This window comes from Oncorhynchus mykiss, chromosome 7, assembly GCF_013265735.2.
Source record: "Oncorhynchus mykiss isolate Arlee chromosome 7, USDA_OmykA_1.1, whole genome shotgun sequence".
NCBI lineage: Eukaryota > Metazoa > Chordata > Actinopteri > Salmoniformes > Salmonidae > Oncorhynchus > Oncorhynchus mykiss.
In genome coordinates, this window is record NC_048571.1 from 90,550,679 (window position 1) to 90,566,094 (window position 15,416).

General features: G+C 49.1%; 1 protein-coding gene across 3 annotated transcripts in view; it reads left to right on the forward strand.

Annotated features, from left to right (window-relative positions):
• Positions 1 to 12,296, forward strand: part of LOC110528704 (cellular nucleic acid-binding protein) — a 44,168-nt gene extending 31,872 nt beyond the window's left edge. For all 3 annotated transcript variants that reach the window (XM_036984377.1, XM_036984378.1, XM_036984376.1), the window contains exons 5-6: positions 10,759 to 10,886; positions 11,308 to 12,296. In XM_036984377.1, the coding sequence (XP_036840272.1) occupies positions 10,759 to 10,886; positions 11,308 to 11,425 (246 nt within the window). In that variant the 3' untranslated portion in view covers positions 11,426 to 12,296. The remainder of the gene's footprint in view (positions 1 to 10,758; positions 10,887 to 11,307) is intronic.
• The last annotated feature ends 3,120 nt before the right edge of the window (positions 12,297 to 15,416 follow it).

The following is a 15,416-nucleotide window of genomic DNA, read 5'->3' on the forward strand; positions in this document are numbered from 1 at the left end:
GTTGTAGTATTAGAACTAGGGCGAGTCCAGTGTGTTGTAGTGTAGTATTAGAACTAGGGCAAGGCCGGTGTGTTGTCGTGTTAGAACTAGGGTGAGGCCGGTGTGTTGTAGTGTTAGAACTAGGGCGAGGCCAGTGTGTTGTCGTGTTAGAACTAGGGCGAGAACGGTGTGTTTAGTGTTAGAACTAGGGCGAGGCCAGTGTGTTGTCGTGTTAGAACTAGGGCGAGGCCGGTGTGTTGTAGTGTTAGAACTAGGGCGAGGCCGGTGTGTTGTAGTATTAGAACTAGGGCGACGCTGGTGTGTTTGTAGTGTTAGTTCTAGGGCGAGGCCGGTGTGTTGTAGTTTAGTATTAGAACTAGGGCGAGGCCGGTGTGTTGTAGTGTAATATTAGAACTAGGGCGAGGCCGGTGTGTTGTAGTGTAATATTAGAACTAGGGCGAGGCCAGTGTGTTGTAGTGTACTATTAGAACTAGGGCGAGGCCGGTGTGTTGTAGTATTAGAACTAGGGCTAGGCAGGTGTAGTGTAGTATTAGAACTAGGACGATGCCGGTGTGTTGTAGTATTAGAACTAGGGCGAGGCCGGTGTGTTGTAGTGTTAGAACTAGGACGAGGCCGGTGTGTTGTAGGGTTAGAACTAGGGCGAGGCCGGTGTGTTGTAGTGTTAGAACCAGGGCGAGCCCAGTGTGTCGTTGTGTTAGTTCTAGGGCGAGGTCGGTGTGTTGTAGTGTTAGAACTAGGGCGAGGCCAGTATGTTGTCGTGTTAGAACTAGGGCGAGAACGGTGTGTTTAGTGTTAGAACTAGGGCGAGGCCGGTGTGTTGTAGTGTTGGAACTAGGGCGAGAACGGTGTGTTTAGTGTTAGAACTAGGGCGAGGCCGGTGTGTTGTAGTGTTGGAACTAGGGCGAGGCCAGTGTGTTGTCGTGTTAGAACTATGCCGGTGTGTTGTAGTGTTAGAACTAGGGCGAGGCCGGTGTGTTGTAGTGTAGTATTAGTTCTAGGGCGAGGCCGGTGTGTTGTAGTTTAGTATTAGAACTAGGGCGAGGCCGGTGTGTTTAGTGTTAGAACTAGGGCGAGGCCGGTGTGTTTAGTGTTAGAACTAGGGCGATACCGGTGTGTTTAGTGTTAGAACTAGGGCGAGGCCGGTGTGTTGTAGTGTTAGAACTAGGGCGAGGCCGGTGTGTTGTAGTGTAGTATTAGAACTAGGGCGAGGCCATTGTGTTGTCGTGTTAGAACTAGGGCGAGGCCGGTGTGTTTAGTGTTAGAACTAGGGCGAGGCCGGTGTGTTTAGTGTTAGAACTAGGGCGATACCGGTGTGTTTAGTGTTAGAACTAGGGCGAGGCCGGTGTGTTGTAGTGTTAGAACTAGGGCGAGGTCGGTGTGTTGTAGTGTTAGAACTAGGGCGAGGCCGGTGGGTTGTAGTATTAGAACTAGGGCGAAGCAGGTGTAGTGTAGTATTAGAACTAGGGCGAAGCAGGTGTAGTGTAGTATTAGAACTAGGGCGAAGCAGGTGTAGTGTAGTATTAGAACTAGGGCGAGGCCGGTGTGTTGTAGTGTTAGAATTAGGGCGAGGCAGGTGTTTTGTAGTGTAGTATTAGAACTAGGGCGAGGCCGGTGTGTTGTAGTGTAGTATTAGAACTAGGGCGAGGCCGGTGTGTTGTAGTGTAGTATTAGAACTAGGGCGAGGCCGGTGTGTTGTAGTGTAGTATTAGAACTAGGGCGAGGCCGGTGTGTTGTAGTATTAGAACTAGGGCGAGGCCGGTGTGTTGTATTATTAGAACTAGGGCGTGGCCTGTGTGTTGTAGTGTTAGAACTAGGGCGAGGCCGGTGTGTTGTAGTGTTAGAACTAGGGCGAGGCCGGTGTGTTGTAGGGTTAGAACTAGGGCGAGGCCGGTGTGTTGTAGTGTTAGAACTAGGGCGAGGCCGGTGTGTTGTAGGGTTAGAACTAGGGCGAGGCCAGTGTGTTGTAGTGTAGTATTAGAACTAGGGCGTGGCCGGTGTGTTGTAGTGTAGTATTAGAACTAGGGCGAAGCAGGTGTGTTGTAGGGTTAGAACTAGAGCGAGGCCGGTGTGTTGTAGTGTTAGAACCAGGGCATGCCTAGTGTGTTGTAGGGTTAGAACTAGGGCGAGGCCGGTGTGTTGTAGGGTTAGAACTAGGGCGAGGCCGGTGTGTTGTAGTGTTAGAACTAGGGCGAGGCCGGTGTGTTGTAGGGTTAGAACTAGGGCGAGGCCGGTGTGTTGTAGGGTTAGAACTAGGGCGAGGCCGGTGTGTTGTAGGGTTAGAACTAGGGGGAGTCCAGTGTGTTGTAGGGTTAGAACTAGGGCGAGGCCGGTGTGTTGTAGTGTTAGAACCAGGGCGAGTCCAGTATGTTGTAGTGTAGTGTTATTTCTTGGGCGTTGCCGGTGTGTTGTAGTGTTAGAACTAGGGCGAGGCCGGTGTGTTGTAGTGTTAGAACTAGGGCGAGGCCGGTGTGTTGTAGGGTTAGAACTAGGGCGAGGCCGGTGTGTTGTAGGGTTAGAACTAGGGCGAGGCCGGTGTGTTGTAGGGTTAGAACTAGGGGGAGTCCAGTGTGTTGTAGGGTTAGAACTAGGGCGAGGCCGGTGTGTTGTAGTGTTAGAACCAGGGCGAGTCCAGTATGTTGTAGTGTAGTGTTATTTCTGGGGCGTTGCCGGTGTGTTGTAGTGTTAGAACTAGGGCGAGGCCGGTGTGTTGTAGTGTAGTGTTAGAACTAGGGCGAGGCCGGTGTGTTGTAGTGTTAGTTCTAGGGCGAGGCCGTTGTGTTGTAGTGTTAGAACTAGGGCGAGGCCAGTGTGTTGTAGTGTTAGAACCAGGGCATGCCTAGTGTGTTGTAGTATTAGAACTAGGGCGAGTCCAGTGTGTTGTAGTGTAGTATTAGAACTAGGGCGAGTCCAGTGTGTTGTAGTGTTAGAACTAGGGCGAGGACGGTGTGTTGTAGTGTTAGAACTTGGGCGAGGCCGGTGTGTTGTAGTGTTAGAACTAGGGCGAGGCCGGTGTGTTGTAGTGTTAGAACTAGGGCGAGGCCGGTGTGTTGTAGGGTTAGAACTAGGGCGAGGCCGGTGTGTTGTACTTTAGTGTTAGAACTAGAGCGAGGCCGGTGTGTTGTAGTGTTAGAACCAGGGCATGCCTAGTGTGTTGTAGGGTTAGAACTAGGGCGAGGCCGGTGTGTTGTAGGGTTAGAACTAGGGCGAGGCCGGTGTGTTGTAGGGTTAGAACTAGGGCGAGTCCAGTGTGTTGTAGTGTTAGAACTTGGGCGCGGCCGGTGTGTTGTAGTGTAGTATTAGAACTAGGGCGAGGCCGGTGTGTTGTAGTGTAATATTAGAACTAGGGTGAGGCCAGTGTGTTGTAGTGTTAGAACTTGGGCGAGGCCGGTGTGTTGTAGGGTTAGAACTAGGGCGAGGCCGGTGTGTTGTAGGGTTAGAACTAGGGCGAGGCCGGTGTGTTGTAGTGTTAGAACTAGGGCGAGGCCGGTATGTTGTAGTGTTAGAACTAGGGCGAGGCCGGTGTGTTGTAGTGTTAGAACCTGGGCATGCCTAGCGTGTTGTAGTGTTAGAACTTGGGCGAGGCCGGTGTGTTGTAGTGTAATATTAGAACTAGGGCGAGTCCAGTGTGTTGTAGTGTTAGAACTTGGGCGAGGCCGGTGTGTTGTAGTGTAGTATTAGAACTAGGGCGAGGCCGGTGTGTTGTAGTGTAGTATTAGAACTAGGGCGAAGCAGGTGTGTTGTAGTATTAGAACTAGGGCGAGGCCAGTGTGTTGTAGTATTAGAACTAGGGCGAGGCCGGTGTGTTGTAGTATTAGAACTAGGGCGAGGCCGGTGTGTTGTAGTATTAGAACTAGGGCGAGGCCGGTTTGTTGTAGTGTTAGAACTAGGGCGAGGCCGGTGTGTTGTAGTCTTAGAACTAGGGCGAGGCCGGTGTGTTGTAGGGTTAGAAACTAGGGCGAGGCCGGTGTGTTGTAGTGTTAGAACCAGGGCGAGCCCAGTGTGTTGTAATGTTGTGTTATTTCTAGGGCGTTGCCGGTGTGTTGTAGTGTTAGAACTTGGGCGAGGCCGGTTTGTTGTAGTGTAGTATTAGAACTAGGGCGACGCCGGTGTGTTGTAGTGTTAGTTCTAGGGCGAGGCCGGTGTGTTGTAGTGTTAGAACTAGGGCAAGGCCGGTGTGTTGTAGTATTAGAACTAGGGCGAGTCCAGTGTGTTGTAGTATTAGAACTAGGGCGAGTCCAGTGTGTTGTAGTGTTAGAACTAGGGCGAGGCCGGTGTGTTGTAGTATTAGAACTAGGGCGAGGCCGGTGTGTTGTAGTGTTAGAACTAGGGCGAGGCCGGTGTGTTGTAGTGTTAGAACTAGGGCGAGGCCGGTGTGTTGTAGTGTAGTATTAGAACTAGGGCAACGCTGGTGTGTTTATAGTGTTAGTTCTAGGGCGAGGCCGGTGTGTTGTATTAGAACTAGGGCGAGGCCAGTGTGTTGTAGTGTAGTATCAGAACTAGTGCGAGGCCGGTGTGTTGCAGTGTAGTATTAGAACTAGGGCGAAGCAGGTGTGTTGTAGTATTAGAACTAGGGCGAGGCCGGTGTGTTGTAGTATTAGAACTAGGTCGAGGCCGGTGTGTTGTAGTATTAGAACTAGGGCGTGGCCGGTGTGTTGTAGTATTAGAACTAGGGCGAGGCCGGTGTGTTGTAGTGTAGTATTAGAACTAGGGCGAGGCCGGTGTGTTGTAGTGTTAGTTCTAGGGCGAGGCCGGTGTGTTGTAGTGTTAGAACTAGGGCGAGGCCGGTGTGTTGTAGTGTTAGAACCATGGCATGCCTAGTGTGTTGTAGTGTTAGAACTAGGGCGAGGCTGGTGTGTTGTAGGGTAGTATTAGAACTAGGGCGAGGCCGGTGTGTTGTAGTATTAGAACTAGGGCGAGGCCGGTGTGTTGTAGTATTAGAACTTGGGCGAGGCCGGTGTGTTGTAGTGTTAGAACTAGGGGAGGCCGGTGTGTTGTAGTGTTAGAACTAGGGCGAGGCCGGTGTGTTGTAGTGTTAGAACTAGGGCGAGGCCGGTGTGTTGTAGTGTTAGAACTAGGGCGAGGCCGGTGTGTTGTATTGTTAGAACTAGGGCGAGGCCGGTGTGTTGTAGGGTTAGAACTAGGGCGAGGCCGGTGTGTTGTAGGGTTAATTCTAGGGCGAGGCCGGTGTGTTGTAGTGTAGTATTCGAACCAGGGCGAGTCCAGTGTGTTGTAGGGTAGTATTAGAACTAGGGCGAGGCCGGTGTGTTGTAGTGTTAGAACCAGGGCAAGCCCAGTGTGTTGTAGTGTTAGAACCAGGGCATGCCTAGTGTGTTGTAGTGTTAGAACTAGGGCGAGGCCGGTGTGTTGTAGTGTAGTATTAGAACTAGGGCGAGGCCGGTGTGTTGTAGTCTTAGAACTAGTGCGAGTCCAGTGTGTTGTAGTGTTAGAACTAGGGCGAGTCCAGTCTGTTGTAGTGTTAGAACCAGGGCAAGCCCAGTGTGTTGTAGTGTTAGAACCAGGGCATGCCTAGTGTGTTGTAGTGTAAGAACTAGGGCGAGGCCGGTGTGTTGTAGTGTAGTATTAGAACTAGGGTGAGTCCAGTGTGTTGTAGTGTAGTATTAGAACTAGGGCAAGGCCGGTGTGTTGTCGTGTTAGAACTAGGGCGAGTCCAGTGTGTTGTAGCGTTAGAACTAGGGCAAGGCCGGTGTGTTGTAGTGTTAGAACTAGGGCAAGGCCGGTGTGTTGTAGTGTTAGAACTGGGGCGAGGCCGGTGTGTTGTAGTGTAGTATTAGAGCTAGGGTGAGTCCAGTGTGTTGTAGTCTTAGAACTAGTGCGAGTCCAGTGTGTTGTAGTGTTAGAACTAGGGCGAGTCCAGTCTGTTGTAGTGTTAGAACTAGGCCGAGGCCAGTGTGTTGTAGTGTTAGAACTAGGCCGAGGCCAGTGTGTTGTAGTGTTAGAACAAGGCCGAGGCCAGTGTGTTGTAGTGTAGTATTAGAACTAGGGCGAGGCCGGTGTGTTGTAGTGTTAGTTCTAGGGCGAGGCCGGTGTGTTGTAGTGTTAGTTCTAGGGCGAGGCCGGTGTGTTGTAGTGTAGTATTAGAACTAGGGCGAGGCCGGTGTGTTGTAGTGTTAGTTCTAGGGCGAGGCCGGTGTGTTGTAGTGTTAGTTCTACGGCGAGGCCGGTGTGTTGTTGTGTAGTGTTAGTTCTAGGGCGAGGCCGGTGTGTTGTTGTGTAGTATTAGAACTAGGGCGAGGCCGGTGTGTTGTAGTGTTAGAACTAGAGCGAGGCCTGTGTGTTGTAGTGTTAGAACTAGGGCGAGGCCAGTGGTTTGCAGTGTAGTGTTAGAACCAGGGCAAGCCCAGTGTGTTGTAGTGTTAGAACTAGGGCGAGGCCGGTGTGTTGTAGTGTAGTATTAGAACTAGGGCGAGTCCAGTGTGTTGTAGTGTTAGAAGTAGGGCGAGGCCGGTGTGTTGTAGTGTTAGAACTAGGGCGAGGCCGGTGTGTTGTAGTGTAGTATTAGAACTAGGGCGAGGCCGGTGTGTTGTAGTGTTAGAACTAGGGCGAGACCGGTGTGTTGAGGTGTTAGAACCAGGGCAAGCCCAGTGTGTTGTAGTGTTAGAACTAGGGCGAGGCTGATGTGTTGTAGTGTAGTATTAGAACTAGGGTGAGTCCAGTGTGTTGTAGTGTTAGAACTAGGGCGAGGCCGGTGTGTTGTAGTGTAGTATTTGAACTAGGGCGAGTCCAGTGTGTTGTAGTGTTAGAACTAGCGCAAGGCCGGTGTGTTGTAGTGTTAGAACTAGGGCGAGGCCTGTGTGTTGTAGTGTCAGAACTAGGGCGAGACCGGTGTGTTGTAGTGTTAGAACTAGGGCGAGGCCGGTGTGTTGTAGTGTTAGAACCAGGGCAAGCCCAGTGTGTTGTAGTGTTAGAACCAGGGCATGCCTAGTGTGTTGTAGTGTTAGAACTAGGGCGAGGCCGGTGTGTTGTAGTGTAGTATTAGAACTAGGGCGAGGCCGGTGTGTTGTAGTCTTAGAACTAGTGCGAGTCCAGTGTGTTGTAGTGTTAGAACTAGGGCGAGTCCAGTCTGTTGTAGTGTTAGAACCAGGGCAAGCCCAGTGTGTTGTAGTGTTAGAACCAGGGCATGCCTAGTGTGTTGTAGTGTTAGAACTAGGGCGAGGCCGGTGTGTTGTAGTGTAGTATTAGAACTAGGGTGAGTCCAGTGTGTTGTAGTGTAGTATTAGAACTAGGGCAAGGCCGGTGTGTTGTCGTGTTAGAACTAGGGCGAGTCCAGTGTGTTGTAGCGTTAGAACTAGGGCAAGGCCGGTGTGTTGTAGTGTTAGAACTAGGGCAAGGCCGGTGTGTTGTAGTGTTAGAACTGGGGCGAGGCCGGTGTGTTGTAGTGTAGTATTAGAGCTAGGGTGAGTCCAGTGTGTTGTAGTCTTACAACTAGTGCGAGTCCAGTGTGTTGTAGTGTTAGAACTAGGGCGAGTCCAGTCTGTTGTAGTGTTAGAACTAGGCCGAGGCCAGTGTGTTGTAGTGTTAGAACTAGGCCGAGGCCAGTGTGTTGTAGTGTTAGAACAAGGCCGAGGCCAGTGTGTTGTAGTGTAGTATTAGAACTAGGGCGAGGCCGGTGTGTTGTAGTGTTAGTTCTAGGGCGAGGCCGGTGTGTTGTAGTGTTAGTTCTAGGGCGAGGCCGGTGTGTTGTAGTGTAGTATTAGAACTAGGGCGAGGCCGGTGTGTTGTAGTGTTAGTTCTAGGGCGAGGCCGGTGTGTTGTAGTGTTAGTTCTACGGCGAGGCCGGTGTGTTGTTGTGTAGTGTTAGTTCTAGGGCGAGGCCGGTGTGTTGTTGTGTAGTATTAGAACTAGGGCGAGGCCGGTGTGTTGTAGTGTTAGAACTAGAGCGAGGCCTGTGTGTTGTAGTGTTAGAACTAGGGCGAGGCCAGTGGTTTGCAGTGTAGTGTTAGAACCAGGGCAAGCCCAGTGTGTTGTAGTGTTAGAACTAGGGCGAGGCCGGTGTGTTGTAGTGTAGTATTAGAACTAGGGCGAGTCCAGTGTGTTGTAGTGTTAGAAGTAGGGCGAGGCCGGTGTGTTGTAGTGTTAGAACTAGGGCGAGGCCGGTGTGTTGTAGTGTTAGTTCTAGGGCGAGGCCGGTGTGTTGTAGTGTTAGTTCTACGGCGAGGCCGGTGTGTTGTTGTGTAGTGTTAGTTCTAGGGCGAGGCCGGTGTGTTGTTGTGTAGTATTAGAACTAGGGCGAGGCCGGTGTGTTGTAGTGTTAGAACTAGAGCGAGGCCTGTGTGTTGTAGTGTTAGAACTAGGGCGAGGCCAGTGGTTTGCAGTGTAGTGTTAGAACCAGGGCAAGCCCAGTGTGTTGTAGTGTTAGAACTAGGGCGAGGCCGGTGTGTTGTAGTGTAGTATTAGAACTAGGGCGAGTCCAGTGTGTTGTAGTGTTAGAAGTAGGGCGAGGCCGGTGTGTTGTAGTGTTAGAACTAGGGCGAGGCCGGTGTGTTGTAGTGTAGTATTAGAACTAGGGCGAGGCCGGTGTGTTGTAGTGTTAGAACTAGGGCGAGACCGGTGTGTTGAGGTGTTAGAACCAGGGCAAGCCCAGTGTGTTGTAGTGTTAGAACTAGGGCGAGGCTGATGTGTTGTAGTGTAGTATTAGAACTAGGGTGAGTCCAGTGTGTTGTAGTGTTAGAACTAGGGCGAGGCCGGTGTGTTGTAGTGTAGTATTTGAACTAGGGCGAGTCCAGTGTGTTGTAGTGTTAGAACTAGCGCAAGGCCGGTGTGTTGTAGTGTTAGAACTAGGGCGAGGCCTGTGTGTTGTAGTGTCAGAACTAGGGCGAGACCGGTGTGTTGTAGTGTTAGAACTAGGGCAAGGCCGGTGTGTTGTAGTGTTAGAACCAGGGCAAGCCCAGTGTGTTGTAGTGTTAGAACCAGGGCATGCCTAGTGTGTTGTAGTGTTAGAACTAGGGCGAGGCCGGTGTGTTGTAGTGTAGTATTAGAACTAGGGCGAGGCCGGTGTGTTGTAGTCTTAGAACTAGTGCGAGTCCAGTGTGTTGTAGTGTTAGAACTAGGGCGAGTCCAGTCTGTTGTAGTGTTAGAACCAGGGCAAGCCCAGTGTGTTGTAGTGTTAGAACCAGGGCATGCCTAGTGTGTTGTAGTGTTAGAACTAGGGCGAGGCCGGTGTGTTGTAGTGTAGTATTAGAACTAGGGTGAGTCCAGTGTGTTGTAGTGTAGTATTAGAACTAGGGCAAGGCCGGTGTGTTGTCGTGTTAGAACTAGGGCGAGTCCAGTGTGTTGTAGCGTTAGAACTAGGGCAAGGCCGGTGTGTTGTAGTGTTAGAACTAGGGCAAGGCCGGTGTGTTGTAGTGTTAGAACTGGGGCGAGGCCGGTGTGTTGTAGTGTAGTATTAGAGCTAGGGTGAGTCCAGTGTGTTGTAGTCTTACAACTAGTGCGAGTCCAGTGTGTTGTAGTGTTAGAACTAGGGCGAGTCCAGTCTGTTGTAGTGTTAGAACTAGGCCGAGGCCAGTGTGTTGTAGTGTTAGAACTAGGCCGAGGCCAGTGTGTTGTAGTGTTAGAACAAGGCCGAGGCCAGTGTGTTGTAGTGTAGTATTAGAACTAGGGCGAGGCCGGTGTGTTGTAGTGTTAGTTCTAGGGCGAGGCCTGTGTGTTGTAGTGTTAGTTCTAGGGCGAGGCCGGTGTGTTGTAGTGTAGTATTAGAACTAGGGCGAGGCCGGTGTGTTGTAGTGTTAGTTCTAGGGCGAGGCCGGTGTGTTGTAGTGTTAGTTCTACGGCGAGGCCGGTGTGTTGTTGTGTAGTGTTAGTTCTAGGGCGAGGCCGGTGTGTTGTTGTGTAGTATTAGAACTAGGGCGAGGCCGGTGTGTTGTAGTGTTAGAACTAGAGCGAGGCCTGTGTGTTGTAGTGTTAGAACTAGGGCGAGGCCAGTGGTTTGCAGTGTAGTGTTAGAACCAGGGCAAGCCCAGTGTGTTGTAGTGTTAGAACTAGGGCGAGGCCGGTGTGTTGTAGTGTAGTATTAGAACTAGGGCGAGTCCAGTGTGTTGTAGTGTTAGAAGTAGGGCGAGGCCGGTGTGTTGTAGTGTTAGAACTAGGGCGAGGCCGGTGTGTTGTAGTGTAGTATTAGAACTAGGGCGAGGCCGGTGTGTTGTAGTGTTAGAACTAGGGCGAGACCGGTGTGTTGAGGTGTTAGAACCAGGGCAAGCCCAGTGTGTTGTAGTGTTAGAACTAGGGCGAGGCTGATGTGTTGTAGTGTAGTATTAGAACTAGGGTGAGTCCAGTGTGTTGTAGTGTTAGAACTAGGGCGAGGCCGGTGTGTTGTAGTGTAGTATTTGAACTAGGGCGAGTCCAGTGTGTTGTAGTGTTAGAACTAGCGCAAGGCCGGTGTGTTGTAGTGTTAGAACTAGGGCGAGGCCTGTGTGTTGTAGTGTCAGAACTAGGGCGAGACCGGTGTGTTGTAGTGTTAGAACTAGGGCGAGGCCGGTGTGTTGTAGTATTAGAACTAGGGCGAGTCCAGTGTGTTGTAGTGTTAGAACTAGGGGGAGTCCAGTGTGTTGTAGTGTTAGAACTAGTGCGAGTCCAGTGTGTTGTAGTGTTAGAACCAGGGCAAGGCCGGTGTGTTGTAGTGTTAGAACTAGGGCGAGGCCGGTGTGTTGTAGTGTTAGAACTAGGGCAATGCTGGTGTGTTATAACCTTATTATAACTATGGCTGGGTTGGCCACGTGACTGGAGACTTTTGTTATAATGCAGGTCTGTTACAACTGTGGCAAGGCTGGCCACGTGGCCCGAGACTGTGACCATGCCAACGAGCAGAAGTGCTACTCCTGTGGAGGTTTTGGACACATCCAGAAGGGCTGTGAGAAGGTCAAATGTTACAGGTGAGTTATCACATATACACATCCAGAAGGGCTGTTAGGTGAGATAACACACAGGTACTGTGTGGGTTCGGGACCGGCCCACTCCCCTTCTGGTACAAAATTATTTCCAATCTATCCTCTTTCTCACGGTCTCTATCCCCGATAAAGGAAAATATGCAAGTAAAAAACATTTTTAAGAACATTTACAAAATATATATATTTTTAAACAAGGTAGTGAAGTGTTACTGGTGAGTCCTGGATGTGCTATCTCTGACCTGTCACTTTCTCCTAGACTTGTTTAAGCCACATGGTAAACAGACTGATGCACAGATGCAGGACTGTGCTTTCTGAAGACTGACACACAGACTCATTACTGTGCTCCATCTTGAAAACACTCCCTTGTCTTAGCTAAACCTCGTCTCTCTCCTCTGTCTCCCATCAGGTGTGGTGAGATCGGCCATGTTGCCGTCCAGTGCAGCAAGGCCAGCGAAGTCAACTGCTACAATTGCGGAAAGTCTGGTCACCTGGCTAAAGAATGCACCATCGAGGCCACGGCCTAGCACTCTGCTGCCTTCCTACGCCCCTCCTTTTTCACATGGATGATTGTATTATTTTGTCTGAAACCTGCCCTCTGGCTACGGAGGTTTCTCCCAGACCAGTCTGCTGTAAAGTGCTGAATAATACACTTTCTGTATTTAATCCAAAATGTTTACTTTGGTAGAGGTTAATGTACAATGGTTTGTTAAAGAAGCCATTTTCCATGCCACTGGTGACAAGGGATGAGTTCTGAGTGGATGTCCTCCCCACCAGGTCCGGGGAAACCAGCCCTTCAAGTCAGAATGAAAGTTTGTCGGAACTTTTTAGTTTTTTGGAACATAACGGACTAGACCTGAGACAGCAGCACCACCCAGTGGTCGTTATGGGTTCAGTCCGTCCGACAGCAGCATGCAGACAGACCAGGACCAAACCCGTCACAACATGGTGTATGAATACAGACGGTCATAGCTAATTCACAAGAAAATACAAATATTTGTTTTTGTACAGTTAGCTGCTGAGTGTCAGAATCAGTCTTGATCCAGTAGTAAGTTAATGTGTGTTATATAACCATGGAAACAGATCAGAAAAAGAAAGGCTAAGAGAAAGAATGTTTTCACAAATCTAAATGTTATTTTTCTACAAAATAACACTTAGACCAGTGGTTTTCCAACCTTTTTCAATCGGGCCCCCCCCCTTCTATAAATATTTTGGGGGCGGTAGGGCGCTCCACGCCGACAATCGCACACCCGACAGTTTAGGAACCACTGACTTGGACAACTGTAAAAATATATAATTTGCTTGTACTCAGTTTAAGTGGAAAGGTAATGCAACTGAAATCCTCCAACATAATGTAATTTTAATCTCAATAAAGTGCAAGAAGGGAAGTTAGACTGAGTTGAATTGATCAGATTCCATCATTGCAATGAATTACTTATTTTTATTCACATTAACAAACTACAAGCGTATCCAGTATTCAACATGTACCTACCTCTAGGTGACGTTACAGTGTAAATACACAGTGCATTCGGAAAGTATTCAGAACCCACAACTTTTTCCAAATGTTACGTTACAGCCTTATTCTCATCTACAGTGCCTTGCGAAAGTATTCGGCCCCCTTGAACTTTGCGACCTTTTGCCACATTTCAGGCTTCAAACATAAAGATATAAAACTGCATTTTTTTGTGAAGAATCAACAAGTTGGACACAATCATGAAGTGGAACGACATTTATTGGATATTTCAAACTTTTTTAACAAATCAAAAACTGAAAAATTGGGCGTGCAAAATTATTCAGCCCCCTTAAGTTAATACTTTGTAGCGCCACCTTTTGCTGCGATTACAGCTGTAAGTCGCTTGGGGTATGTCTCTATCAGTTTTGCACATCGAGAGACTGACATTTTTTCCCATTCCTCCTTGCAAAACAGCTTGAGCTCTGAGGTTAGATGGAGAGCATTTGTGAACAGCAGTTTTCAGTTCTTTCCACAGATTCTCGATTGGATTCAGGTCTGGACTTTGACTTGGCCATTCTAACACCTGGATATGTTTATTTTTGAACCATTCCATTGTAGATTTTGCTTTATGTTTTGGATCATTGTCTTGTTGGAAGACAAATCTCCGTCCCAGTCTCAGGTCTTTTGCAGACTCCATCAGGTTTTCTTCCAGAATGGTATTGTATTTGGCTCCATCCATCTTCCCATCAATTTTAACCATCTTCCCTGTCCCTGCTGAAGAAAAGCAGGCCCAAACCATGATGCTGCCACCACCATGTTTGACAGTGGGGATGGTGGGTTGCTTTTACGCCAAACATAACGTTTTGCATTGTTGCCAAAAAGTTCAATTTTGGTTTCATCTGACCAGAGCACCTTCTTCCACATGTTTGGTGTGTCTCCCAGGTGGGTTGTGGCAAACTTTAAACTACACTTTTTATGGATATCTTTAAGAAATGGCTTTCTTCTTGCCACTCTTCCATAAAGGCCAGATTTGTGCAATATACGACTGATTGTTGTCCTATGGACAGAGTCTCCCACCTCAGCTGTAGATCTCTGCATTTCATCTAGAGTGATCATGGGCCACTTGGCTGCATCTCTGATCAGTCTTCTTGTATGAGCTGAAAGTTTAGAGGGACGGCCAGGTCTTGGTAGATTTGCAGTGGTCTGATACTCCTTCCATTTCAATAGTATCGCTTGCACAGTGCTCCTTGGGATGTTTAAAGCTTGGGAAATCTTTTTGTATCCAAATCCGGCTTTAAACTTCTTCACAACAGTATCTCGGACCTGCCTGGTGTGTTCCTTGTTCTTCATGATGCTCTCTGCGCTTTTAACGCACCTCTGAGACTATCACAGTGCAGGTGCATTTATACGGAGACTTGATTACACACAGGTGGATTGTATTTATCATCATTAGTCATTTAGGTCAACATTGGATCATTCAGAGATCCTCACTGAACTTCTGGAGAGAGTTTGCTGCACTGAAAGTAAAGGGGCTGAATAATTTTGCACGCCCAATTTTTCAGTTTTTGATTTGTTAAAAAAGTTTGAAATATCCAATAAATGTCGTTCCACTTCATGATTGTGTCCCACTTGTTGTTGATTCTTCACAAAAAAATACAGTTTTATATCTTTGTTTGAAGCCTGAAATGTGGCAAAAGGTCGCAAAGTTCAAGGGGGCCGAATACTTTCGCAAGGCACTGTATGTACACGATACCCCATAATGACAAAGATTTTTTTTTTTTGAATTCTTTGCAAATGTATAAAAAAAAAATTAAAACACATTTACATTTCAAACCCTTTACTCAGTACTTTGTTAAAGCACCTTTGGCTGCGATGATAGCCTCGCGTCCCATGGGTATGATGCTACAAACTTGGCACACCTGTATTTTGGGAGTTTCTCCCCTTCTTTGCAGATCTTCTCAAGCTCTGTCAGGTTGGATGTGGAGCGTCACCGTAAAGCTATTTTCAGGTCTCTCCAGAGATGTTTGATTGGGTTCAAGTCTGGGTTCTGGCTGGGCCACCCAAGGACATTCAAAGACTTGTCCCGAAACCACTCCTGTGTCTTGGCTGTTTGCTTAGGGTCTTTGTCCTGTTGGAAGATGAACCTTCGCCCCAGTTTGAGATCCTGAGCTCTCTGGAGCAGATTGTCAAGGATCTCTGTATTTTGCTCCATTCATCTTTCCCTCAATCTTGACTAGTCTCAGTCCCTGCGCTGAAAAACATCCCCACAGCATGATGCTGCAACCACCATGCTTCACTGTAGGGCTGGTATTGGCCAGGTGATGAGCAGTGCCTTGTTTCCTCCAGACGTGATGGTTGGCATTCAAGCCAAAGAGTTCAATCTTGGTTTCATCAGACCAGATAATCTTGTTTCTCATGGTCATAGTCCTTTTAAGTGCAGGGTATTTATTTGTGTTATTTTTTACACCTCTTTTTCTCCCCAATTTTGTGATATCCAATTGGTAGTTAGTCTTGTCCCATCGCTGCAACTCCCGTACGGACTCGGGAGAGGCGAAGTTCGAGAGCTGTGAGTCCTCCGAAACACAACCCAGCCAAGCCGTACTGCTTCTTGACACAATGCCCGCTTAACCTGGAAGCCAGCCGCACCATTGTGTCGGAGGAAACATCTGGCGACCGTGTCAGCGTGCATTGCACACGGCATCACAGGAGTCACTAGCGATGGGACAAGAACATCCCTGCCGCCAAAACCTCCCCTAACCTGGACGACGCTGGGCCAAACCCTCCCCTAACCCGGACGACGCTGGGCCAAACCCTCCCCTAACCCGGACGACGCTGGGCCAAACCCTCCCCTAACCCGGACGACTCTGGGCCAAACCCTCCCCTAACCCGGACGACACTGGGCCAAACCCTCCCTTAACCCGGACCACGCTGGACCAAACCCTCCATTAACCCGGACAATGCTGGGCCAAACCCTCCCCTAACCCGGACGACGCTTGACCAATTGTGCACCGCCCCATGGGTCTCCCGGTCACGGCCGGCGACATGGACTCGAACCAGGATCTCTA